The 27,688-nt window shown below is 48.4% G+C and overlaps 1 protein-coding gene and 1 long non-coding RNA gene across 9 annotated transcripts in view; one reads left to right on the forward strand and one right to left on the reverse strand.

The window, feature by feature from the left end:
* Positions 1-27,688, reverse strand: part of LOC116666561 — a 101,170-nt gene that overhangs the window by 63,307 nt on the left and 10,175 nt on the right. The gene's annotated exons all lie outside the window — the stretch shown is intronic.
* On the forward strand, positions 1,213-27,113 carry LOC102511703 (keratin, ultra high-sulfur matrix protein-like). 5 transcript variants are annotated; one of them, XM_032490252.1, is made up of 5 exons: positions 1,215-1,622; positions 1,653-1,858; positions 26,153-26,213; positions 26,382-26,609; positions 26,670-27,113. In XM_032490252.1, exons 1-5 carry the CDS (start codon positions 1,311-1,313, stop codon positions 26,679-26,681), a joined length of 819 nt encoding a protein of 272 aa, XP_032346143.1. In that variant the 5' UTR covers positions 1,215-1,310; the 3' UTR covers positions 26,682-27,113. The 5 variants fall into 5 exon arrangements, with proteins under 5 accessions (XP_032346147.1, XP_032346143.1, XP_032346145.1 ...); XM_032490256.1 differs by lacking the exons at positions 26,153-26,213; positions 26,382-26,609; positions 26,670-27,113 and adding exons at positions 19,236-19,373; positions 19,527-19,601; positions 19,635-20,286 and having other exon boundaries at positions 1,213-1,685; XM_032490254.1 differs by lacking the exons at positions 26,153-26,213; positions 26,382-26,609; positions 26,670-27,113 and adding exons at positions 19,236-19,373; positions 19,527-20,286 and having other exon boundaries at positions 1,653-1,685.

The following is a 27,688-nucleotide window of genomic DNA, read 5'->3' on the forward strand; positions in this document are numbered from 1 at the left end:
CTCACCTATTCTGCCCAGTCGTCACCCTCTTATCAATCAGCTCTCTGCACCTGTGAGCCCATTTGGCTTTTTTTTTTTTTAAATATTCTACATGCAAGTGAGATGCCACAGCATCTTACTCCGTCTGACTTAACTCGTTTGTCACGATGCCCTCTAGGTCCAACCGTTTTCTTACAAATGGCAAGATTTCCTTCCTTTTTGTGGCTGAACAGTATTACGTCACAAATCACGTCTGCTGTGCCATTCGTCCTCAGTGGACACCTAGGCCGCTTCCATGTCTCGACTGTTGCAAATAACGCGGCAGTGAGCACGCGGGTCCAGGGTTGTTTCAAGGTAATGTTTTCCTTTCTTTAAGATAAATACCCATTAGCAGAATTGCTGGATCATATGGCAGGTCTATTTTTAATTTTTGGAGGAAACTCCGTGCTGTTTCCCACAGGGGCTGCACCAGTTTGCGTTCCCACCAGCAGGGCACCAGGGCCCCCTTCCCTCCACGCCCGCACCAGCATTTGTTATTTGTTGCCTGCTTGATGACGGCCACTCTGACAGGGGTGACGGTGTCTCCCGGAGCATTTCCCTGATGAGCGGCCATGGCGAGCACCTCCTCATGTGCCTGTTGGTCATCTGTGTGCCTTCCTTAGAAAACTGTTTATTCAGATCTTTTGCGCATTTTTAAAGTGTATTGTTTGTTTTCCTGTTATTGAGTTGTATGAGTTCGTCACATATTTCGGACATTAACTCCTTATCAGATGTTTGATTGATAAATATTTCCTCCTATTCAGTAGGCTGCCTTTTAATTTTGTTGATGGTTTCCTTTGCCGTGCAAGAAGCTTTTTAGTTTGACGTAGTCCTACCTGTTTATTTTTGCTTTTGTTTCCATTGCAAACCTCAATTAAAAAAAATAAAATAAAATATTGAAGATAAATAATAGGGAAATTTTCAGTACAGAAGATAGATAAGTTGACAGTGACCCCTGGATCCCTCAATTAGACGTAGTCAAAAGATAACTAGAAACTTCATGAATCTGGAGCTGTTCCTTTTTACAGGAAATAAGCAGGATGGGGAAGAAGCCAGATTTAGAAACCTATGAAGGTGTCTGCTGGACAAAAGCCAAAAAAAGCCCGGGGATTCTAGGAGCACAAACAGGACATGGTAGCACAAAAGGAACCAGGAAGTGGCCTGCGCCCAGCATCTCACCTGACCCTGGCAGGGGTATAAAGGCCCCTGGCCCTGGAGGCTCCACACCTGAACACCTCCCCTCTCTCTCCACCTGCTCCTCTGACCTCCTCCACTTTCCACCCACCAGAACCATGAGCTGCTGTGGCTGTTCCGGGGGCTGTGGCTCCAGCTGCTGTGTGCCCGTGTGCCGCTGTGTGCCCACCTGCTCCTGTTCCAGCTGTGGCAAGGGGGGCTGTGGCTCCTGCTCCAGCTGTGGCAAGGGGGGCTGTGGCTCCAGCTGCTGTGTGCCTGTGTGCTGCTGTGTGCCCACCTGCTCCTGTTCCAGCTGTGGCAAGGGGGGCTGTGGCTCCTGCTCCAGCTGTGGCAAGGGGGGCTGTGGCTCCAGCTGCTGTGTGCCTGTGTGCTGCTGTGTGCCCACCTGCTCCTGTTCCAGCTGTGGCAAGGGGGGCTGTGGCTCCTGCGGGGGCTGCAAGGGGGGCTGTGGCTCCTGCTCCAGCTGTGGCAAGGGGGGCTGTGGCTCCTGCGGGGGCTGCAAGGGGGGCTGTGGCTCCTGCTCCAGCTGTGGCAAGGGGGGCTGTGGCTCCTGTTCCAGCTGTGGCAAGGGGGGCTGCGGCTCCTGCGGGGGCTGCAAGGGGGGCTGTGGCTCCTGCTCCAGCTGTGGCAAGGGGGGCTGTGGCTCCTGTGGCTGCTCCCAGTCCAGCTGCTGTGTCCCCGTTTGCTGCCAGTCCAGCTGCTGCAGACCCTGCTGCTCCCAGTCCAGCTGCTGTGTCCCCGTTTGCTGCCAGCGCAAGATCTGAGGCTCTGTCCAGGGACCTCAAGTGGCTCCTGCAGATCCAGGATGTCTAGGAAGTGATCAGTGTCCCATCCCAGAGTGGCAAATTGCAGCTGTGAATTCACCTTTTCTAGAATGGGGGAGTCTAGATTTCCAGTCCCAGTGGTTTCTCCCCAGATTCTAGAGGAGAAGATGGATCTCCTGTGCCTTCTGTCCATTCTGGATCCTCTGCCTCATCCACCTTGGGGGAGAGTAACTTCCTTCCCACAGTCCCTTCAACAATGACTGTCTCCTCAGGCCCCTGATCCCTGGAGCCCATCACCCATCATGCTTCAGACTTGGCTGAGCCTGGTCAGTCCCACAAGTTCAAAGTCTGGAGCACAGCCCAGGAGATGTCCAGCTTGCACAACACCCTCCCCCAACCCCACACCACCTGGCCCGGCTCTGGCGCTTCTTTGTAACCTGCCTGTGTTTCTTTCACCTGCCAAGGTCCACACTGACCTGGCGACAGCTCTAAATAAACTCGTTCCTAGCTGAGGGACTCTATCTCCATGGTATTTCTCTAATATTCGCTCCAATGGGAAATTCAAAAAACACCTGTGCATTATTGATGGGAGTAAAAACAGGTGGAACTTCTTTTTCTGAAGGTAAATTTGGCAATGTTTACTACAATTTCGCCATTGACAGTATTATTTTTACTTGCTTTGGCGGCATTATCCAATACAATTATTAAAGAGAATGAAACAGAAAAATGTAACAATTGGAAGCAGAAGGCAAAATTATCATTATCCACAGATGGTTCCACCGTATACCTGGGTGGGTGGGGAGAGTCAAATAAAAAATGCTACAAAATGTAAGTGAACTCAGGTAGGGCTGGGTACATAATATGTAAAATCAACAGCATTTCTAGTCACACATAATAAACAGAAATGTAATGAGAGAAAAGAACCACACTCTTTCAACATGAACTTTATAAGACACATTTCAAAAATCTATACAAAAAAGAAGCATTTATGATAGTAAAAACTGGAAATTGTCTAGATGTCTATTAATAGTAGAAGAGAAAAATTCTTTGCAGTATAGTCAGTCAGTGGAATACCACATGGCAAAGAGAATCTTAGAAACATAATACTGAGTGGAAGAATCCAACAAAAAGGTATACACCATGACTCCTTCAATAGGAGTCATGCACGCGCACACACACACACACACACACACACACGCAAAGAACAGGCTGGTCTGTGCCACCAAGGAGCGGAGCAGAGCTCTTTCGGAGAGAAGTGTCTGGAAGGGAGACAGGAAGAGAGATCCTGAGGTCTGGTAATGTTCTGTTTCTAAATACATGTGTGTTCATTTTGTGAAAGTTTATCAGGCTGCTTTCTTATGTGCATTTTTCTCCTTGAATTTATATTTCAATAAAAGTCTCTTAAAATCTATGTGAAGAACACTTTAATATGCTGCGAGACGTAAAAGGACTCATGAATAAAAGAGCAGATAACTCTTCTCTTAATAGGAAGTGTTAACACTATAACCAAGTCATGCTTATTGAATTAATATATATTTAATCTGAATAAATATACCAAGAAGATCTTTTAAGTAGCTATTCTGATTGTAACATTCACACAGAACAAATATACGCATAAAAACAGCCGAGACAATGTTAAAAAGAAAGGGGACCAGCTATCAAACGTATAAAGTGACGATAATTCAAACAACTTGACACAAACACATGAAGATCCAACGGATAAATGTCAAAGAGCAGACCCACGGGAAGGGGAAGCAAGCACGCACAGGCCCCCTTACCTGTGAAAGACGGCACGTGTGATTTGTTTAACAATGTATTACTCCGTGCATGGTATTAAAGCAATCAGTAGGATCTAGGAAAACCAAAGTTGTATCTTTACTTCACCTCTTACTCCAAAAATAAATTCCATACGGAATAAAGACACAAACAAAAAACACACAAAAAGCTAAAAGAAAACAGGAATTTTAAAATAACATCGGGATGGAATCGCTTTTTTCTAAGCACAACACAAAATTCAGCAGCCCACAAAAAGAAAAGATTGATAAATTCAGCGTAAAAGGACAATAGACACGTAAAAAGAAAAAGCTAATCTGCATGGCAAAAAAAATAAATAAATAAGAGCAGCGTCAACGGACAGTCCACGAGGCGCCAGGCCCCGCCCGAGGGCAGCCGTGCATCTCGCCCGCCGCGCGCGCTGACAGCCACCGTCCTTGTGCGGGAGACACGGAACACAGGCGCGACGCGTGGCACGGTCAGCTGCCCTCCCAGAGGCGGGTGCCGGGGACTCGCGACATTACAGGCTTCTGAGAAGGGGCAGGGACAACATGCTTAGGAAGTCTGAGGTGACTAGAAGCACACACACAGACCCAGAGAAGACACAGCCTCCGAAAACGTCTGAGAGGCTACCTCACGCCCGCCGGGACGGGGATTACCCTGAAGGCAGCAAACAGCAAGCGGTGGTGGGGGCGGGGAGAAGAGGGGGCCCTCGTGCACCGTCAGCGGGAACGTAAATCAGTCCAGTCATAATGGAAAACAGTACGGAAGTTCCTCGGAAAATCAAAAATATAAATACCATGTGATCTGGCAACTTCACAGCTGAGTATTTATCCTAAGAAAATAAAATCAGGATTCAAAGATACATGCACACCAATGTTCACTGCAGCATCATTTACAATGGCCAAGATATGGAAGCAACCTAAGTGTCCACTGATAGATGAATAGATAAAGAAGATTCGAGGTACAGACGCACACACATATATGTGTACGATGGAATGCTACTCTGCCGTAAAAAGTGAAATCTTGCCATTTGTGACAACATTGATGGAACTAGAGGCTTTACGCTTAGTGAAATAAGTCAGAGAAAGACAGGTCTCACTTATATGTGGAAACTAAAAAACAAAATGGAGAAACAAAAGAAAATTAAAACAGACTCACAGACACAAAGAACAAACAGGTGGCTGCCAGGGGCTGGGGGGTGGGATGCAAAGTAGGTGAAAGGGGTTAGTAGGTACAAACCTCCAGCTATTACATAAATACGCCGCGGGGGTGAGAGGCACAGCACGAGGAACAGGGCAACAGCACTGTAATAGCTTCTGTATGGGGACAGGTGGTTCCTGGACTTACCGTGGGGGCCACTTCATGGTGTATGCAAACGTCACACCACTAGGAAGTACACCTGAAACTAAGACAATGTTGTACGTCAACTATATTTCAACTAAAATTAGTAACACAGACAAAGTTTGAAACATCAGCATGCCTAAATATATGAAGCAAACCTTGACAGACCTGAAAGGAGAAGCAGCAGCACACCAGCAGGAGGCTGCAATGCCTCACTCTCAATAACGGATAAACAGCAAGACGGAGGAGCGAAAAGGAGACAGAGGCGTTACACAGTTTAAAAACTGGATCTAGCAGACGTGCACAGAACACTCTACTCAAAGAAGACCGAGTTCAAATTCTTCTCACGTGCACATGGAACCCTTTGCAGAATAGACCTCATGTCAGGCCACAAAACATTCTCAACAGATGTAAAACACCAGATACCATATGAAGTATCTCCTCCAACCACAACAGGGTGAAGTTTAAAATCCATAACAGAAGGAAGACTGGAAAATCTGTACATCTGTGAAAATTAAACAACACACTCTCAAATAACCAATGAGTAAAGAAGTCATAAGAGAAATTGGAAAATACCGAGAGACTAATGAAAATGAACACACAACACACTAAAACGTAGCAAACGAAGAGACGGCCGTGCTGGGGAGTTTCGCTATAAACTCATACATTACAAAAGAAAAATGATCTCAAATTAACAAACTAGCTTTACAGGAACTACAGAAAGAAGAATGAGCGAAATCAAAAGCCAGCAGAAGGAAGGAAATAATAAATATTAGAGCACAAATTAGTGAACTGCAGAATAGAAAGCCAGTAGAAAAGCTGACAAGCCCGTAGCTAGATTAACTAAGGAAACAGAAAGAAGACTCAAGTAACTAAATCAGAAGTGAAAGGGAATATTACAAATGATGCCACAGAAACTAAAGAAAGATTATAAGAGAATACTGTGAGCAATCGTGTGCCAGCAAGTTGGATAACCTAGAGGAAGGGGTAAGTTCCTGGAAATACACGATCTCCGAAGACTGAACCGTGCAGAAAAGGAAGCTCTAAACAGAACGATAGCTAGCAACGAGATTAAATCAGGAACTCAAAGCCTCCTGACAAAGCCCAGGACCAGAGAGTGAACCAGAATTCTATCAAACACTTGAGGAAGAATTAGCACCACTCCTGCTCAGACTTTCCCAAAGAACTGAAGAGGAGGGAGCACTTCCAAATCCATTCTGAGACCAGCATTATCTTGACACCAAAACCAAAGACACAACAAGAAAGGAAAGCTAAAGACCAATATTTTCAACGAACATTGCTGCAAAAACCCTCAATAAACTGTTAGTAAACAGCCAAACAGCTTGGGGAAAAGAACAAAATTGGAGGACTCACATTTCCTGATTCCAAAAACAGGTTACAAAGCTATAGTAATCACAACAGTGTGACACTGGCATAGAGACAGAGATGGGAAGAACAGAGAGTCCAGAAGTAAACCCTCACATACAGGATCGAACGCCCTTTGACTAGGGCACTAAGAGAACCCCACGGGAACAGGACGATCTAGGCAACACGTGGCATTAGGAAAGCTGGATCTCCACATTCAAAAGAACAAAACTGCACCCTTACCTTGGGCCATATACAAAATTCAGCTCAGAATGGATTAAAGACCTAAACATAACCCCAAAACTACAGAACTCCTAGAAGAAAACATAGGGGGAATCTTTATGATATTGGTTTTGAAAATTATTTCATGGATAAGACACCAAAAACACAGGCAGCAGAAGCAAAACCAGGCAAGTGAGATCACATCAAAGTGAAAAGCTTCTTCACGGCAACGGGAGCAGGCAACAGAGTGAAAAGGCAGCTGCAGGACAGGAGAAAGCATTTGCAAGTTGTGTGTCTGATAAATATTGCCTTATCCCCAGGAAGATGCATGCCGTTAAGGAAACAGAAAACAGCAGGTGTTGGCAGGGATGCAGAGAAGTCAGAATCCTCGTGCACACTTTGCGAGATTATAAAATGACGCGGCCACTATGGAAAACTGTACGGCAGCGCCTCAAAAAAATTAAAAATAGAACCACTATATGATCTAGTAACTCCCCTTCTGGGTATACATCCAAAAGAATCAAAAGGACAGTCCCAAAGAAATATCTGCACACCCATGTTCATAACAGCACTATTCACAACATTCAAGAAGTGGAAGCAACACAATGTCCACAGGTGGGTGAATGGAGACGCAAAAGGGGAATGTCCCACCGTAGGCGACAGCATGGATGAACCTTGAGGATTTTAGACTAATGAAAAAAGTCGGTCACAAAAAAACAAATAGTATGTAATTCCGATTATATGAGGTCTCCAAAGCAGCCAAATTCATGGATGTAGAAAATGCAGTGGTGGCTGCAGGGGCTGGGAAGAGGGGCAGGGGGAGGGCAGCTGGCTTTGATGGGTATAGAGTCTCAGCTCTGCAAGATGGAAAGGTTCTGGACACCTGTTTCACAACCATGTAAATATGCCTAACACTGCTGGACTGTACGTTTTAAAATGGCTAAGATTTTAAATTTTATGGTATGTATTTCTTACCAAAAAATTTTTAAAAATTCAATATTGAAAATGAGCAAAGAACATGGACAGTCTGATTATGGGAAGAAATACAAATGGGTCTTAAATGACACAAAAATGCATATTGTAACTCTAAGATACATAAGTTCTCAGCTATCAGACAAACTTACTCAGAAAGTCTGACAACGCGATGAATTGTCAAAGATGGGCACGCTCACACCTTTCGGGGAATATTAATCGGTTTCTCATGATGGAAATTTGACAGTATTTATCAAGAATTTTAAATGTCCATATCGTTTGCCCCGGAAACCCCAGTTCTAGGAAGTCAACACAGGGATTATTATTTCATTATTCTTCCAAGCTTCCAAAGGAGCCATAATGACTTGAACGTCCTGTAACAATAAGCTACGTGAAATATATAACACAGTCAAAAATGAAGTAATCAGCAGTGACGTCCAAAAATGAAGCAGCCCTGGGTGTAACGGTTTAGCCTGGCACCTAGAATGTGTTAAGTGAAAAAATCAAGGTGCAGATCACGTGTAGAAGATGCAACCCGTTACGCTGGCCCTGAGGAAGGCAAGTAGGCAGTGGGGCGTGGGTGGGAGAAAGACATTTACCTCTCACTGTGTTATCTTTCAAACTTACTGTGGTAGCAGAATAATGGCCCCTCGAGGACATGCATGTTCTGACCTGGGGAACCTGTGAATACGTTACCACGTGCGGCAAGGGTCACTCTGCGGGTGTGCTTAAGCTGAGGGCGGAGATGCGAGGCTGTCCTGGATTATTCTGCTGTGTCCAGTGTAACCATCAGGGTCTTAAAAGACAGAAGCTTTATACCAAGGTCCTCTGAGAGTCAGAAAGGGAGATGTGACCACAAAAGCAGAGGTCAGGGTGCTGCAGTTGGGAAACAGAAGAGGGCCAGGAGCCGAGGGAAGCAGGTGGACTTCTGAAATCAGAGGAGGCGAAGGAGCAGAGCCTCCCTTCCAGCCTCCAGCGGGAATACGGCCCTGTGTTCCTTGGCCGCCGCCTGGTGACGCTCTGGCCTCCAGGGGCTGTGCTGAGACACCGTGTTTGTGGTGACTTGTGCTGCAGCAGTAGGACTTGAACCCATGCACTGTGGGTGGTTACGACTCACCAAAACTAACCAGCTTGAGATACACATTTATCAGCACTTCAGATGTGCGCACCCACTTGCCTGGCAATGAGCCTTCAAGAAATATATTCTAAGGGAAAAACTGCAAATGAACACAAAGATTTACACACAAGGAGAGCTATCACAACATGACTTTTAAAGAGGAAAACTTGGGATCTATCAAAGGTTTAAATATTAAGAACAAACAGAAAATTTTGTAAGAATGTTCATAGAGAATTATCAATATAAAATACGTCACTAAAATTGAAACTCCAAAGGACCAGTAAACAGAAGAGTAGATACAGCTGCAGAGAGAGATGCTGAACAGAGGGCAAATGGTAAAGAAAACTGATTGGAATGCAGCATAGAAAAATGCTTAAATATGGAAACAACCTTAAGACACATGAAGAATACAATGAAAAGTTTCAACGTACAACTTACACAAGCTGCGGAGGGAGAGAACAGAGATTGTGGATAAAATTCAACATTTGGAAACAACAGTTATCCAGAATGGGTAAAAGGATGAATTTCATACTGAATAATCTCAAGGCCAAAACATGATAAACAAAAATATAAATAAACCCAAACCTAGCCACATCACAGTAAAACTTCAGAACACAACGGCAAACGGAAAATCTCTGAAACTACCAGAGCAGAAAGGTTAAGTAATGCTTCAATTGGCAACAGACTTCTCAGCTGGAAAGGAGGGGGCAGGAGACGCGGGGGACATCGAGCGCCAGGAGGAAGGGGACCGCTGTCGGTCTGGGGTTCTACGCCCAGCAAGGCCGCCCGCACCAGTCAGGGGTGAAGTGGAAACGCGGCTCCGCTCCGCTCAGATGAGAGAGCCCGCCGCCGCCGCCGCCGCCGCCGCCCCGCGGCCGGGCCCCCCCGTGCCTCGCAGGCCCTTCGGGAGGCGGGAAAGCCGAGCGGCCGGGGGCGCTGACGGCAGCAGCCACGCGCGTGCGCAAGGCTCGTGGCCTGCGGACGGCGCAGAGCAGGGCGCGTGCGGAGAGCAGCCCGACCGGGGCGGCGCAGCAACGCGGCCCCGGGGGGGCGGTCGCGAGAGCCGGGACCCTCTGGCCCCTCGGCCCGCAGGCCCGCCCCGGGGGGCCCCGGGCTCGGACCCAGCCCCGCGCTCGCTCCGTGTTGAAGGTGGTGGCGGAGGGCGTCGTGGCGGCGGGCCGACGGGCTCCGGCGCCACCGTCCTGTGTCTGGGGGGTTCCTCGGGGACGCTTCCAGGAGAGGACGGCCCTGTCTCTCAGGACGAAAAGTCAGAGGGCCGATAGCCTCCCTCCTGACCGTCCTCTCAGGGGGACACAGGCCGAGGCTTGCCCACCTAACCGGCCCCAGGCACCGCATCAGAGACTAATGGTGCGGGGAGCAGGGCCCCCACAGGTCCGCTTCGGGGGCGCAGCCCTCCCAGGTCCCGGCGGCCGCAGCGCGGCCCAGTGCGGGGCCAGCGCCCGGTGGGGGGCCAGCAGCACTGGCGGGAGCTGCGCAGACGGAGCCTCCTCCCCGGGCTGGGCGGGCGGTCGTAGCCGCCCCTCCCCTGCTCAGGCTCCCGCCTTCGGGGCGAGCCTGCAGGAGGCGACCTGTGAGCTCTCCACGCCCTGCCCACAAGTCACCCACAGCAGGTCTCCGGGCACGCAGCTAAGACCTCCCACCAAATCAGGAAAAATAAATTACACACCTTCACAGAGCCTGGAGGGTGAACATAAAAAATGAAAAGCTAGATTAATACAATAAGGAAGCAAAGAAAAAGTACGGTGACTGGAAAACACCCCCCCCCAAAAAAAAGAAAGAAAAATGTATCAACACTCCCCTCCCCCAAAAAGGAAGTGAAGTCATCACTTCAAAGACAAACCTGCAGATTCGTTTTCTTTAATCTGTTAAGAGAATAGTTGTAAAACAAAATGCCATGGAAATGCTGAGAATAAAGAAATAGGAACATTTCAACCAAGGAAAATGCATATAGTTATGTTTTAACGTCAAAGCAGGTTTTCAAGGCAAAGTTACAAAAGAGGGAGGTGGGGATGGGAAGAATGGAAAAGGAGATGGTGAATATAAACGCCTCTCAATTCATGATCAAAGGGCAAATTCACAAGGAAGGTAGGACGTTCGTTCCTGAACCTGCATGCATTCAAATACATAAAGCACACAAAAATATAGAAAACAAAAATGGGAGGGTTACACGGAGAAAGTGATGACCCCGCAGTTACAAGCACTGCAGGTTTTTAACGAGCTTCTCTCAGTAATTATGAGACTGAAAATAGAAAACGTCAGCACAATAACAGAAAATTCAAATCATCCAACAGCAGCTTAGCCTCCTGAACGTATACAGAGCACGGTTCCCAACACCAAGAGAGCATATTTTTTTTTTCTTAAAGACATTTTGGAACCTTGATCAAAATTAACCAAATCCTGGATTGGATCCATTTTTGCATGAGCCCTTAAAAAGATGTCAAAATGTAAAAGCACGTGTGCCTCATTTATCCAAAACAGTTGATGAAAATTCAACCCAATTAAATAAGGACGTGTACAAAATAAACCGATACATGAAATAAAATAAGCCAGATACGAAATACATCCCCACTGCCAAACGTCCTCCTTCGCAAACGGTGGTCCCTGATTTGCCCGCAAGACTTGCGCGTTGCAGCCGAAACAGAAGACCTTATCGGCTGCACTGATCACTCAGCACCATCCACCTGCGGCTTTATTCAAAGAGTGAAAAAACTTGCAGATGGCTGTAACCAGCCCGTCCTTGGAGGGCATTCGCGATGACAGAACAGCGCGTAGGTAAGGGTGTCCACGCAGAACGCCATGCCCAGCCACCTCCTGGCCTCGGTCACAGCGGAACAAGGCTGCCCCCAGGCCCCTGAAGGCAGCTGCTTCCTAACTTGCTCCAGGTCTGTCCTTAAGAAGCCACATGTCAACTGGCATTTTTCTCTAAAGAATCCAGAGGTAACGGTGGTCTGCCCAGCGTAAGGCTTGCAACGTGGGTTCAATACTCTAAAAACTCTGAAACGTGTCTTCAAAAATTCAGAAGAGAAAGCTGAACACAAACAGTATACAAAAGTTGTTCAAGAAACAAAAAGTTGTTCCAGCACCAATGTGCCTTTTGAACTGCAGTTTGGAAATACGTTTTGAACTTTCCAATTAAAAAGTGAGGGAGTACGGGACGCTGGGTTGAATGTACATAAAGCAAGCATTCCTTTGTCATCTTTACATTTATTTATGAAAGAACTGAGAGGTACTTCTCACCAAAAGTAATGAAATGTGAAATGAACATGATAAAAAAACAAGCTATAAATCATTTCGACAGGAGACCCAAATGCAGCAAAATTTTCATATCACACCAACAGCAGAATTCATGAAGAGAGACATTCAAGCAGAATTAATAAAGGCTCATAGATTATTTGATAATCTGATTAATGTATAACAGTGAATCATTTAAATATTTTGGGAGAGATTCAAGTTTCCTGCTAATTGGACGTAAAAATATTGATGCAGCCAAAGGTGTTATAAAACCCGTAACAGCCCACTCTAATGAGGACGTCATTGTGAACAGACCGACGAATGTAGTTAAGTAGAAGAGAACGTAAGACTAACCAGCACACAGAATGCCGCTGTCCTGAAGTTTGACAGCGCGAATGTTAAAACATTTAATTAGTATTTTCCCAGATTTGACAGCAAACCTAAAAACCTGTATTACAATACCATGAGACTAAAAGAAATTTTCAAAATCGACAATAAAAAAAACAAACCTCATGCAGCCACGATAGAGTTGAAAAACTAATACGTCTTCCTAGTCCCTCTTTAGAAAATGAAGTTTAAAATTGCTGTCATATGAGGAAGTGATGGAAGGACATGTGGCCAAAAACCAGCGGGGAAAAGTGCTGTGAGGTGGGCGGGGCGGGGGGAGTTCAGGCAATTAACTCAACAAAATATAAGGGCTTTTCCTGCATTTGTCGGTATTCGTCAGTTCTTTAAATCTGTAATTTACTGTGATTTCTTATTCTAATTATTAACTCAGACATATGCACACTTTTTCTGAGTTGGGCCCCAAAAACCAGAGGACGCATACAGATCTTAAAACCAAGAGTTTCAGCTCGAAACGACGCCAGACTCACTCAAGCAAGAGCGACGCCTCTGTGCGCGAAGCAGTGGGCCGCGCGGTGCCCGCGGGGGCTCCGGGCCTCGGCGTCCCCCGGCCGCCAGGACGACGCGGTGCGTGGAAAGCCAGACCTGCAAATGCTAACGTCACGGGCTGTGTGCTCGTGAAGAGCACCGGGCCCCAACGTCTCACAGCAGGTTCTGCAAACCAGGCGGGAGGGCAGGCGCCCGCGGCCGTCTGCGCGGAGACAGCCCGGCTCACCCACGCGGGGAGCCGCGCTGCGCGCGGCTAGACCAGCGGGTCCTCCCGGCCCCTCGCCGAGTAGCCCAGCCTCTGGACTGACTTCTGTGCCACGGCTGAGCCGATCCAGGAACCACCGGCCCAATCCCTTCAAGAACAGTTTGTCCCGGCGCGCGCTGGCCTCCTCCACAGAGCGCGCCTTCCGAACGGCTAATCTTAGCATCTGCTGCAATCTGAACACGCTGGAATATTCCCAAATATTTAAGTGCTGGTTCCTCTTTGCTTAACAGTTCTTTCCTAGATTTACCTCATTCCCCTCACATCTTACTGTAAGGAGCAAGAAGAAACCAGGCTCCAACACTTTGCTAGGAAACACCCTCAGCTAAACAGCCAAATTCATCACTTTCTAAGTGATGCCTAGAAAGTCTAGAAAACATTCATCTTCGTTTTCTGCTGGTCTGTAACGAGGGTCCCCTCTCCTCCGGTTTCCAATAGCATGTTTCTCACGTGCTTGTGTTCTGCCATAAAGCACCTTTAACGTCCGTATTCCTGCCGAAAGCCGTTTGAGGTAATGCAGGCTTTTGCTACCACACACCTCAGAAGCCTTGCAGCCCTGACCCATGGCCCTCTTAGCAAAGCGACCTCCACGTTTTCAGGTGCTTACAGCAGCAAGCCGCTTCCCGTCACCGAAATCTGTATTTAGTTTTTCTTGTGGCCATCGCAACAAGTCATCACAAATACGGTGGCTTGAAACAACAGAAATATATTCTCACCCTCACAGTCCTGGAGGCTATTCATCCCACTAAGGCAGCTGTCAGCAAGGCTGCACTCCCTCTGGAAACCTCCCCTCCCTTCTGGTGGCTGCCGGCCTCCGCGGCTTGTGGCCACACCACTCGAACGGTCAAGGCAGCGTCTGCACACCACCTTCTGCTCCACAGCCCATCTCCTCCTCTGCGTGCGCCAGGCTCCCCCTGCCTCTGTCCCATGATGATACATGGGCTTACATTCAGGCCCACCCAGAGCCCCCAGGATGGTCTCTCTATGTCAGGACTGAATTTAATCACACCTGCAAAATTCCCAGTAGATCCGAGGTAAGGGAACCTGGATGCAAGGCTGTCATCACAGGTCGTGTGCAGTCCACACCAAGGCAGGTGACCAGTTGACAGGGACTCTGGGGAAGGACAGACTGAAATCTAGCACGGATGAGGAAGACATCAAACTTGGAACCTAAGAAAGTTGTTAGTGGCACAGGCAGTAGGAACTCATGGAAAAGGAAACAAGCAAAAACCTGATCCTGGCAAACAGTCCAGACACGAGGAGGTGAGCGGGTGCCCAGCACACACCCTGGCAGGTGTGTAGTTTCCTGGCCCCAGAGGCTCCACACCTGAACAACCCCCTCTGTCTCCACCTGCTCCTCGGACCGCCCCCCCACCTCCACCCAGCAGAACCGTGGGCCGCTGTGGCTGTTCCGGGGCGGCGGCTCCAGCAGTGGCGGCTGTCTGCTCCTGCTCAGCTGTGGCAAAGGGGGCTTGGCACCTGTGGCTGCTCCCAGTCCAGCTGCTGTGTCCCCGTTTGCTGCCAGGACAAGCCCGGATGTAGTGGCCAGTCCGGTATTCAGCCAGCTTCTTCCACTTGCAGCGGCTCATGAGGCCCCTGGTCTTGTCACTCCCCTGAACACTTCTTGCCCTGCACACCTCCTTCCTTCACTGCCCTGTGTCCAGCACAGGAAACACCATTCACATGAGTGGCAATGGCTCTGTCTCTGTCCCTCCTAGACATCAATACTCAGAAGAAGGCCATGTTCTAACAGTCTCTAAAAAGCAAGTGGCCACTGCATGTCTTTCTGACCCTTCTAAGGGCCACTAGCTGCCACGTGCAGGCGCTGACCTCCACGTGAGGGGTCTACCGGCGGCCGGTCGAGAACATCCCTCCCGGCTCCTCCATGAGGAAAGACGCTGCTCGGATCACATCCACGCGTCCTTCCCCGACAAAGCCCAGCCCTGCAGCGCCCCCTGCGTGATAGCAGGGGTCTACACTTGTCTGCTAAAGTACGACAAAATGCTTTTTCAATAAAACTATCTTTGTCACTGCAAAACAATTTAAGTCACAGAGTAGCTCACTGCCGCCTCTGCAGCAAGGGCTGATGAATAAGGAGCCTGGGTCGGAATGCGCTCCTGGCAGCCCACGCCTGTCTCCTGGGCACTGACCCCGTTTACGTCCAGCTGTCCCGGCTGCCTCCACCCGTGACTGTCCTCCACTGATGTTCTGGCAAGGGGACCTTATGAGGCACAACCGGCCTGCAGGTCAGGATGTGGGGCTTGCGTCCTGTGTCTGCGACCGCCCGGCAGTGGGGGTTTCCCTTCGGGGCAGTAAACTTACTGCGGGGGGGCAGCAGCCTCTCCGCGCTCCTTCCCTCCCATCTCACAGGGGCTGGGAAGCATTGTCTTGACTCCCTTGCACGAGGTTCCAGCTGCAACAGGCTCAGCTGCCCTGCACTGCCTTCTCATGTGATTTGGAAAGAAAAATAAGGCAGAAGCAGGTAAGGGCATCTTGGACCTTAGTGCTGCACCATTAACTGCATTCCATTGTCCAGCCATGGGCGTCATGCTTGTCCAGGATGCTCAGCCTGGAGCCCACGTCTCTGCCCCTTTCAGTGGTTCTGGAACCACCTGGCTCACTGTGTTCAGTCCCACTGTGGCCAAAGACATACATTCCTAATCTCCAGAACTGGTGACTATGTTGGCTCACGTGGCAAGAAATTTCAGCCTGCTGACCAGCTGACCTTGGATGGGGAGATTCTGGCCAGAATTGACTGGCTAGCTTTCACAGCTGACTGGACACAGCAAAAGACGGGATTAGGGAACGCAAAAACGAGTCCATGGGAAAACACCCAAGCTAAAGCACAGAGAGAAATAAGAATGGGAACAAATCAATGGGTGCAAAAGGTGTGTCAGACAGAAACAAAAGTATAACTGGCAACTCAGAGGGAAAGGAGAAAGAAATGGGCAAGTGCAATACTGAAAGGACGGGGTTATGTGGGGTCTAGAACTGAGCAGAGACTCCAACCCACAGCTTCAGGAGGCTCAGTAACGCCCAAGAAGAACACATCTTTAAAACCCTAGCTACATAATGACCACCTTCTGAAAAACAAAGGGTTTTTTTAAATTTTAAGAGCATAACAAATGGCACATAACTCCCAAAGAAGGAACAGTAATATGTAGAGCTGACTCTGCAGGAAAAACTACGGGAGCCAGAAGGCAGTGGAACGCCGTCTCTAAAGGAATGAAAGACGAGAATGGTTAGTGAACAATTCTGTGTTGAAAATTCCATTTTCAAAAAAAATAATTTTTCAAAAACGACGATTACATAAAGACATCTTCAGGAAGACAAAACTAAAATGCTTCGCAAGCAGACTCACACGTCCAGAAATACTGAAAGAAGTTCTTCAGGCTGAAGGGAAGTGGTCTCATAAAAAACAGACATTTCCAGGAAGACCACTACGAAGTGTGAGTCTGCAGGTAAATACAAAAGAGTAACGACCACGTATGGGCTGAGTCGTGCCCCCCCCCCCGCCCCATTTACAGGTTGAAGTCCTAATGCGGCATTCGGAAAGACGGCCCTTACGGGGAAATTAAGGTTAAATAGGGTGGGTCCTAACTCTGTAGGACTAGTGTCCCGAGAAGAAGAGGAAGAGACGCCAGACAACTGAGCCTGCCCCGCAGTGTCCCCTCACACAAGGGGGGCCTGTGACAGCACAGCGCGAAGGCGGCGAGCTGCAAGCCAGAAAGCGGGGTCTCGCCCAGAATCGTCCTTGAGCTTGGACCGCCAGCCTCCAGAACTTTAGGAAGATAAATGCCTGTTGTTAAGACACCGGTGCTGTGGTGCCTTGGCATTCCAGCCAAAGCAGGCTCGTACAATGACCATTCAAAGTAACAGCTTAAAAGTACAGCTTCTGGGGTTTGCAATATGTGGACAAGGGAAACACGTGAGGGCAAGTCAGCAGCAGGGCGGACGGAGCCGACCTCTTGTGCTTTTCTTGTTTTCTTTATGAAGGAGTAAAGTCATAATTTTTAATGTGGACTATAATCTGTCAAGAAATTCCTGGAAGGTAAGATATGGATAAACACAAAATAAAATCCAAAATAATCTATAAATAAAGTATTGCAATAAGCAAGTAAATATAGCAAGATCACTGGATAACCAATCAATATAAAATTAATTTTCCATATATGCTAAGAACAGCAATTAGAAATTTAAGTTAAATTTTAAAATACATAGTTATTTATATTAAAATCTAAAAATCATTTCTAATTCATCCCCCAAAATCATTCACCTAGCAATATAAATCGTATAAAGTAATACACAACCTCTAAAATGAAAATCACAAAACATTATTGAAAGTTATTGAAGAGGATTTTAAAAATGGAAAGCTATCTCCTATTCCCAGATTTCATGGCTCAATGTTGCCAAGATGTCAGTTTTCCAAACATTTATTATTGCAGTCAATTAAAATCCCAGCAGATTTTTTTTTCACTTGCTAACTTATCTTGACTAGAAGTGTAATAGTGAGCATTTTCCCCGTGTTCCCAGTCTTAGGGAGAAAGCCTTTTGTTTTACCCCTGAGTATGATGTTTGCTGTAATGTTTTCTTAGAAAAACATTGGGATACAATGCACCATGGGTCTCTCATTTCTGTGCGTCTCAAGAATAGAGATACAGCTGTGTTTAGCTCCGCATGATTTTTCCATGAGTGTTTGTATAGCAAACAGCCTTGGGAGATAGCACTGTCTCCCTTTGAAGCAAAGGGTGGGCATGTTTACTGCCTATTATAAAAGGCTCAGATTCTCAAAGCTCAGGGCTCCTACCCTGTAAGGTACCTCCATGTACACAGGTGTCACATGGGTCGCCCTGTGGGAACTGGAATTCAAGGAACTGGCGTTAAAGGTTGGTCCTTGTCTGCTGGTTCTGCGGCGAGTGACAAGCAGTGCTTTGTCTCTGACCCAAGGGTCTCGTGTCTTTTACCAGGACCTGTGAAACCGAGGCAGTATAGCTTGCAGTTTGCAATTGAAAAAATACCTCAGTCACTTCACAGTTCTGGACATTTGCTCTATCACGTTAAGGAAGCTCCCTTCTTCTAGTTTTCTGAGAGATTTTGGTAAAAATCATGAACAGGTACTGGCTTCTGCCTAATGCTTGTTCTGAGCGTGTGATGTGATCACGCGGCTTCTCTCCTCTATTCCACTCGCATAGTTAATTACATGGACTCCTTTCCGAATGGTACACAGACCTTGAATTCCTGGGGGAAAGCCTCATGAGAATTTTAAAACTGTGTGTGTATTACTTTGATTTAAAACATTAAAGGTAACTCTTAGATAGTAAACACTAAAATCAGTGCAAAAGAGCAATTGGAATTTAACGGTCTTCTCAATAAGTGGAAATGAATTGGCCTCAGGGTGTTGGGACTAAACCCAGCTCGTTTGCTTTGTGCCACGTGCCTCTCCTCGCGTGAGCAGCTGCCGAGACGTTAACGCCTGGGGACGTTCCTTAGACGCTGCTGGGGTACAGGCCTGGGCCACCCGACGGAAGGTCACTTGTGATGGGCACAAAAGCTGGGTGACCACTTCCTTGGGAGGCCAGGGACACACTGAGCAAACAGAAGCCGGGCTCCTAGCTTTAGGGACCGAAAAAGGGGAAGACACCAAATTTAGAAACCTAGGAAAGCCGATGCCACCTGAGTCAGTGAGGGGACGGGGACGAGAAGAAACAAACACACCACAAGCAGGAACCAGGAAGTGGCCTGCGCCCAGATCTCACCTGACCCTGGCAGGGGTATAAAGGCCCCTGGCCCTGGAGGCTCCACACCTGAACACCTCCCCTCTCTCTCCACCTGCTCCTCTGACCTCCTCCACTCTCCACCCACCAGAACCATGAGTCACTGTGGCTGTTCCGGGGGCTGTGGCTCCAGCTGCTGTGTGCCCGTGTGCCGCTGTGTGCCCGCCTGCTTCTGCTCCAGCTGTGGCAAAGGGGGCTGCGGCTCCTGCGGGGGCTGCAAGGGGGGCTGCGGCTCCTGCTCCAGCTGTGGCAAGGGGGGCTGTGGCTCCTGTGGGGGCTGCAAGGGGGGCTGTGGCTCCAGCTGCTGTGTGCCTGTGTGCTGCTGTGTGCCCACCTGCTCCTGCTCTAGCTGTGGCAAGGGGGGCTGCGGCTCCTGCGGGGGCTGCAAGGGGGGCTGTGGCTCCTGCTCCAGCTGTGGCAAGGGGGGCTGCGGCTCCTGCGGGGGCTGCAAGGGGGGCTGCGGCTCCTGTGGGGGCTGCAAGGGGAGCTGTAGCTCCTGCGGGGGCTGCAAGGGGGGCTGTGGCTCCTGCTCCAGTTGTGGCAAGGGGGGCTGTGGCTCCTGTGGGGGCTGCAAGGGGGGCTGTGGCTCCAGCTGCTGTGTGCCTGTGTGCTGCTGTGTGCCCACCTGCTCCTGCTCTAGCTGTGGCAAGGGGGGCTGCGGCTCCTGCTCCAGCTGTGGCAAGGGGGGCTGTGGCTCCTGTGGCTGCTCCCAGTCCAGCTGCTGTGTCCCCATTTGCTGCCAGTCCAGCTGCTGCAGACCCTGCTGCTCCCAGTCCAGCTGCTGTGTCCCCGTTTGCTGTCAGCGCAAGATCTGAGAATCTGAAATCAGATCAATTCAAGCTCCCTGGCCATGCATCTTGTCATGCCCCATACCCCCAGTGCACAGGTCCATGCCCATCCCCTCCAGGAGTCATGGAGTCTGAATCTTCAGGACCAGAGTTCCCGCTTCACACTTCGTGATGGAGAAAGGGGTCCCCCTCATGTGCTTTGAGCCATCCAGGGATTCACTACTACACACAACTCAGAGGAATCTTCGTCCTTGGCAGCCGAACTTTACCATCTGTAGGCTCTTCACGTACTGAACCCCAGAAGGCCCACCCCTCATGCTCCGAACGGGGCACAGAGCTGTGCTACCATTTCCCTCCTCCCGGTTCCTTCCTGCTCAGTCCTCATTCTCACATAACCTCAGGGCTGGCGCTGATTCCCCGGAACCTGGGGGGCCACATCCATCACACGCCCCTCGCCTCTCCCCTGACACCAGCTCATTCTGACTCTCGCTCTAGCAAATTCCACTCTGAACTTTGTGAGGCCTCTAAATAAACAAAGTCTCGACAAGCCGTGTCTCACTGTGATTCCTTCCTCACCGCTTTCCTCGCTAGAAACGTTCCTGAACGTCTGGTGCACCTTTCGTGGCAGCAGAAGCCATGGTGTGCCGGCAGTATTTACTAACGATTAGCACGTGCTGACCTCTGTGCTCTGTGCCTTGAGTTCTCAGTATTTATCTAGAGGAAAAGATACTGGATGTTCACAGATTTCGTGGACAAGTTTGGTTAACACAAAATTATTCATTAGAGGATGAAATTAGCAACCACCTAAAATTGAATGACTGCGAATGACATGACATGATATATTCTTTGGGGGGCAGGGGGAAGCAGGCAGTACAAATGCCTGTGGGATTTTTATAACCTGGGGATGTGGCTTTGTTGTTGTGTCACAGAAAAACGTCAGGACGCAAAACATTACAGAGCATGTGGTCACAACCGTGTTTGTGCAAGAGATGGACGAGGTGAGGATTCTCTAATATTTGTATTTTTAATTTTAAAAATTAATACTTTTTTTAAATATGCAGATTTGGGACACTGTGAGCGTTCTTTATCCTGAAATGAGTGGTGATTACACAGGTACAAAAGTTCAGTGAGTCGTAAACTTCTAAGATAGGTAGACTTTCCCAACTCAAATCAAAAGCAAAACACAAAAATGAAAATAAACTATGTGCATGCTCTTAAGTCATACATGAAGAAACAGGTTACACTGAGTCCACTGCCTGGTTATACCAGAAACAGAACCAGCAAAGAGAATGTCCCTATGTCTAGCTTTCCAATTATGCTGCTGCTACAGGAATTATTGGTGATGTCAACGCCAGAGAAGAGCTGCAACGCTTTTCCTGAGAAGCCTGAAACCTCTTGTGAGATCCGACCCTGTCTCCCACAGACTCCAAGTTAGGGAAACCTCTGGAGGCACCGTAGGGGCCCAAGCCAAACACCTGGCAGGAAAGGGAAAAAAAAAGACTGTACAGCCAATTACCAAAAGTGGATGGGTGTCAAGGTGGGTTCTGCAGGCAGGACTGGTGTGTGCCAGGGGCAAGGGTGATACCCCTCTGGACCCAGGAACAGCGACCCAGCACCACTCACTGGCGACCACCATCAACCAAGGCAGTATGTGGCAGACTTACCTACTGAGGAGAGAAGAGTCTTTCAACAAACGGCCCTGGGACAAGTGGATATCCACATGCCAAAGCATGAAGCTGGGCCCTCACTTCACACGCTATGCAAAAATAGCTAAAAATAGATCCAAGACCTAAATTTAAGAGCTAAAACTATGAAAGTCTTAGAAGAAAATGTAGGTTTAAGTCTTCGTGACCTTGGATTTGGCAAAGCATTCTTAGAAATGACACCAAAAGCACAAGCAACAAAAGAAAATGGGTAAATTGGACCTCTGCAAAATTAAAGATGCTTGTGCTTCAAAGGATGCCACTGTGAAAGTGAAGCGCGAGCACAGAATGGTGGGAAATGTTTGCAAATCTGACGGTGGGCTTTTATCTGATGTCCACAAACTCACCTGACTGACTATGATTACCAGTGATTTCCTCCCAAGAAATTAGAAATAGAGGGAAATTTCCTCAACTTGATAAAAAAAAAATCTACAAAAGACCTACAGCTGACATCATACTTCATGATAAGAAATGCCAAGCTTTCCCACTACGATCAGAGACGAGGCAGAGACGGGCCCTCTCACCATTGCTTTCCACAACACACTGGAAGTCCTAGCTAATGCAATAAGACAAGAAAAAGAAATCAAAGGTATACAGATTGGGAAGGAAGAAATAAAATGATCTTTGTTCACAGATGGTGTGATCACCCATGTAGAAAATCCAAAATCACCAACAACAGCCCAGAACGACCCCCTGGAAGGAGCAAGCAGTCACGTCAGGGCCACAGTGAGCGAGGTTGACGTAATAAGTCAGCCACCTGCCTTCACACCAGCAAGTGAAACACAATGACACTTAGCTTTGCACCCGAAAAAGTGAACCACTCACATACAAATCTAACGAAATATGTACAAGGTTTATATGAGGAAAACTACAAAACTCTGATGAATGAAACCAGAGAACCAAATCAATGGAGAGAGAGCCCAACCATTTTGGAGAAGAAAGAACAAAGGCAAAGCGGGGAGAATTACAGCTCAGTGGTAGAGGGTGTGCTTAGCACACACGCAGTCCTGGGTTCAATCCCCAGGACCTCCGTTAAATAAATAATAAACCAAATTCCCTCCCCCCCAAAAAAATTTTTTAAGTTTATACTATATATAGCACAGGGAATTATATTCAATATCTTGTAGTAACCTATAAAGAAAAGGAATATGAAAAGGAATATATGTATGTATATGTATGACTGAACTGTTATGCTATACACCAGAAATTGACACAAAAGTGTAAATCAACTACACTTCAATTTTAAAAAATTTGATAAGCTGTACTTCATTAAAATTAAAAATACCTACTTTGCAAAAAAAAAAAAAAAATGTTAAGAGAATGAAAAACAAGCCTGGGGAAAAAGTTAAAAACTTTCCAAAAGACATATCAGATACAGGACTAGTATCAAAAATATACAAAGAATCCTTAAAACTCAACAATACAGAAACAAACAACTCAATTTAAAAGTGGGCAAAGGATCTGGAAGTACACATCACCAAAGAGAATGCTCAGATGGCCCATAAGCACACAAAAAGATGCGCCACATCACATATCCTTCGAGAACTGCAAATTAGAATGACATGAGATACCACTACACACACCCTGGTGTGAGTGCAAAATGGTGCAGCCACTTTGGAAGATAGTTCGGCAGTTTCCTACAAAACTAAATATGCTCTTCCCTTGTGATTCAGTAATCACACTCCTTGGTACCCAAGTGAGTGAAAAACATGTCCACAGAAAAACCTGCACATAGATGTTCATAGCAGTATTATTCACAATCATCAAAAATTGGAAGCCACGAAGATGCTCTTCAGTTGGCAAGTGGCTGAATAGACCATGGTTCATCCAGACAACAAAATATTATTCCGTGCTTTAAAAAAAAAAAAAGAGCATCAAGCCATGAAAAGACATGGAGGAAACGTGAAAGCATGTTACTAAGCGAAAGAAGCCTGTCTGGAAAGTTGACAGACTGTGTGATTCCACCCGCATGGCATTCTGGAAAAGGCAAAGCTACGGGGACGATGGAAAGATGAGGGGTGGGGGTGGGCGTGCAAGGAGGTGAGAGGAGTAAATGGAGCACAGAGAATGTTTAGGGCGGTGAGACTATTATTCTGTAAGATACATAATGGCGGATAAATGGGATTAAACTTTTTTCAGAACCCACAGAATGTAAAGCACACAGTGACCTCTGAAGTAAACCATGGACTTTGGTTAAACAGTAATACATCAATATTGGCTCCTCTGTTGTAACACACGTACTACGTTAATGCAAAATGTTAGAAATATGGGAAGCCATGCGGGTGAGGGCAAAGGGCGTACATGGGAATACTCTGACCTTCTCACTCCATTTTTTTCTGTAAACCTAAAACCATTTTTAAAAATAATACAGCCTATTGAATGTTTTTAAGCCTGTGTGTGCGCCTGCATTTGACTCCTCTTGGCTACTCCTCCTTTCTATTGTTGCCTAACTGTCATTCATCTCCACTACAAACTCCTTTTTATTGGGAGCTGGTGCCCAGTCTCCCCATTCCTCCAAATTCATCACCTCTTAAGTGTGATGTGAGCTCTCCTGCTGCCCCACGGTGTCCACTCCACCTGCTAGGCTATCTGTACTGGCTGCACTCTCACAAGATGTAGAAGGCACCGTGGCTCTGGCCCTGTGGACCATCGCACAACACAAGACCCCCATCAGGACATTAGGTGGAATCCACTCTGCTCCCACGTATTTCAATGTTCTTCCAGAAGTCAGAGGACTCATTCCACCTTTTTCTTGGCTCCCTGGGGACAAAGAGTGAGGAAAGCTTGACTCTCACTCTGCTCTCTGTCTCTCTGTGGTCCAAGTCCTTCTCCAGACCCACCACATCCTGATCCTTCCTCAGGCCGTCTCTAACTCTTTCCCGAGTTCTCATCAATCCCAGAGTTTCAAGGAAAGCCTGAAACTTCATCCATGACACCCATCCATGACATCCCTACCTGCTGCCCTTGAAAGACACATGGGTAGGAATCAAAGTTGGCAGTAGAGGGGAGATGCTGCATAGTCACCTGTCATCTTCCAAGAATCCCCTCCAAATTTTACTTCTGAATATCAATGCGAATTTTCTAAATAGTAATCAATAGACTCCAACAGTGTATCAAGATAAACATACACTATGACCAAGCTGGGTTTTTTCAAGCATGTGAGGATGGTTCAATATCAGAAACTCTAGTCAAACTGACAGCTGTAGAGGTGACCATCTGACCGCGTGTTAGGAAGCCCTGAGATAAGATGCTGCAGACTGGTGTGTTAACTTCACCGTGTAATCAAGGGAAAGGCTAACTTCACGAGTAGAAAGGTGCATCTCTGCCAAGGTCATCGTATACTTTGCTAATTTGGAGGATCCCCTGTCAGGACAAGACTCAGAGGTGGAGACTGAACGAAACATGGAAGAAAAGGAGGAGACTTCTCATGCAAAAGGGAGGAGGTCCAGCCAAAAAGGCAGTGGGTTGGGGGCTGAGGAGGAAGGCGTCCAGTGGGACCCGGTGCCCAAGAGGATTCAGAAGCAGCAACACCTGGAATGCAAGCTTAAGTTTTCCTTTTCAGTAAAGTAATCCTCTTATCCCCTCTGCCAGGCTTAGAACCATCCCTTCAACGAAGTGGCCTGAATCAAAAATGGCTTGGTGATCAGAGTGGAACCTGGTTTCTTCCACAGAGCAAGGCCGAGGAGGGAGGTGGACCAGCAGCTGGAAGCAGCAGCCTCAGGAGGAGGGGGTGGTCTGAGTGGAGAAGGGGAAAAAAGCAGGAACCAGAGGCATTCGTCAGGATTTAAGAACTACTCAAGGATGGGGGGGTTCCTTCTGAACACCAGGATAGGGACTAGATCCTCCTTGTTTGGGTTCTAAAGAAAAGGAGATCCCCAGAAAGCTGACAAAGGCCTGGGTGAAGTGAGGCAACCTGAACACAGACACACGTACTCCTTCAGAGGGAAGTCAACCACAGTGCCATCTCCAGCGGACAGGATTGTGGGTAATCTGCTTTCTTCTCTAGTTTCTTATTGTCTCCAGTAGACACCATGGATGACTTTTAAACTGTACACATGTAAGGTTAACACTGTCATGGAGAAGCCAGCACAGCAAAGGGAAGAGCACCTGGGTGGACTCTGTCATCCAGAGGTCCCCTGAGGTCAGCAGAGAATCCACGTGACCAGCACCTGGGAGGAAGCACCGGGAGCCTGGAGCTGAGGTCCTGGTTACGGGGCCAAAACAAAGGGGAAGAGGACAAATAGGAAATACAGAAAGTGGATGCTCACTGAGCCAGGGGGAAGGCACAAGCATAGGGAAAAAGCAGGGCTTAGACAAACAGTATCAACACTCACAAGGAAGTGACCCTGCGCCCAGCATCTCACCTGACCCTGGCAGGGGTATAAAGGCCCCTGGCCCTGGAGGCTCCACACCTGAACACCTCCCCTCTCTCTCCACCTGCTCCTCTGACCTCCTCCACTCTCCACCCACCAGAACCATGAGTCACTGTGGCTGTTCCGGGGGCTGTGGCTCCAGCTGCTGTGTGCCCGTGTGCCGCTGTGTGCCCGCCTGCTTCTGCTCCAGCTGTGGCAAGGGGGGCTGCGGCTCCTGCGGGGGCTGCAAGGGGGGCTGCAGCTCCTGCGGGGGCTGCAAGGGGGGCTGTGGCTCCTGCGGGGGCTGCAAGGGGGGCTGTGGCTCCTGCTCCAGCTGTGGCAAGGGGGGCTGTGGCTCCAGCTGCTGTGTGCCTGTGTGCTGCTGTGTGCCCACCTGCTCCTGCTCTAGCTGTGGCAAGGGGGGCTGTGGCTCCTGTGGGGGCTGCAAGGGGGGCTGTGGCTCCAGCTGCTGTGTGCCCGTGTGCCGCTGTGTGCCCACCTGCTCCTGCTCCAGCTGTGGCAAGGGGGGCTGTGGCTCCTGCGGGGGCTGCAAGGGGGGCTGTGGCTCCTGTTCCAGCTGTGGCAAGGGGGGCTGCGGCTCCTGCGGGGGCTGCAAGGGGGGCTGTGGCTCCTGCTCCAGCTGTGGCAAGGGGGGCTGTGGCTCCTGCGGGGGCTGCAAGGGGGGCTGTGGCTCCAGCTGCTGTGTGCCTGTGTGCTGCTGTGTGCCCACCTGCTCCTGCTCTAGCTGTGGCAAGGGGGGCTGTGGCTCCTGTGGCTGCTCCCAGTCCAGCTGCTGTGTCCCCGTTTGCTGCCAGTCCAGCTGCTGCAGACCCTGCTGCTCCCAGTCCAGCTGCTGTGTCCCCGTTTGCTGCCAGCACAAGATCTGATTATCAGTTTTTGCAGGGACTCTTACTGAAGCCAGTGCCATCCCTGGTCAGGGGTCATGGGCTCCAACACAGCCATCATCTGCCTACTCCCGGCCCCCTCTGAGCCGGACTCTCCTTCCCTACCCAACTTCCCTGTTTTGAATCCTCCTCTCTTGCCAAGTACAATTTTTCCTATTTGACCTTTTGCTAAGAAATGCTTCAGGCACTTGTGTCCAAGAATGACTTCCAGAGTCCCCTTCTCGGCATCTGGAGACCTTCCTGAATCACCTGCAGCAAAGGCCTGTCCCAAGCCCTTCCCATCTGGCACCTGCTCCAGCAAGGACTTCTGAGCAGACAGCACACGTTCCCTCAACTCTGCTCCTTCTTGGTCACTAGTTGCTCAGATCTCTCTGTCCTTTAAGCATCTAATAAAGCCACTCACCCAGAACCCTATTTCTGTGTTGGTACATTTGTCTGTCTCTAGTCCTCTGGTGGGGTGGGAGGAGGAGGTGCACATCAGAATATCACCTGTGGCTACACTCATCCCTGGACCTGCTCACAGCCCACCTGTCCAAGCTTCCCAGAGTGTCCCCAGAGAGTGCTGGCCTGCTCCCCATCCCCCAAGTACTTTGTGTGTGTTTTCTACAGCCAACTATCTGAGCAGCTTTGAGCAAATCACTTTTCCTCCTAGAACCTCAATGTCCACATCTGTGAAATGGGCGGTTAATAGCACCTTCCCTATAAATGGTAAAGCAGCTGTGTGAGGTGGGACGTGGTGAGATGCGGGTCTGGGTAATTTCTGCACACACTCCTGGCTCAGTGATGAGCTGAGCATTGTCTTTACTGAAGCAGCCAGACCAAAGTATAGAATATACTTTTAAATGTTAATGGACATTCTAATACTGAAAAATGCACTATGTGGAAATGCCTAAAATTCATGACTCATGCGACAAATTTAAGAACAAAAAATAAGTTCAGAGAACTCAAAGATATATAAATAGGAAATATGCTAACTGAAACACAGAAAG

The sequence above is a fragment of the Camelus ferus genome, chromosome 10 (genome assembly GCF_009834535.1).
Source record: "Camelus ferus isolate YT-003-E chromosome 10, BCGSAC_Cfer_1.0, whole genome shotgun sequence".
Classification (NCBI taxonomy): Eukaryota; Metazoa; Chordata; class Mammalia; order Artiodactyla; family Camelidae; genus Camelus; species Camelus ferus.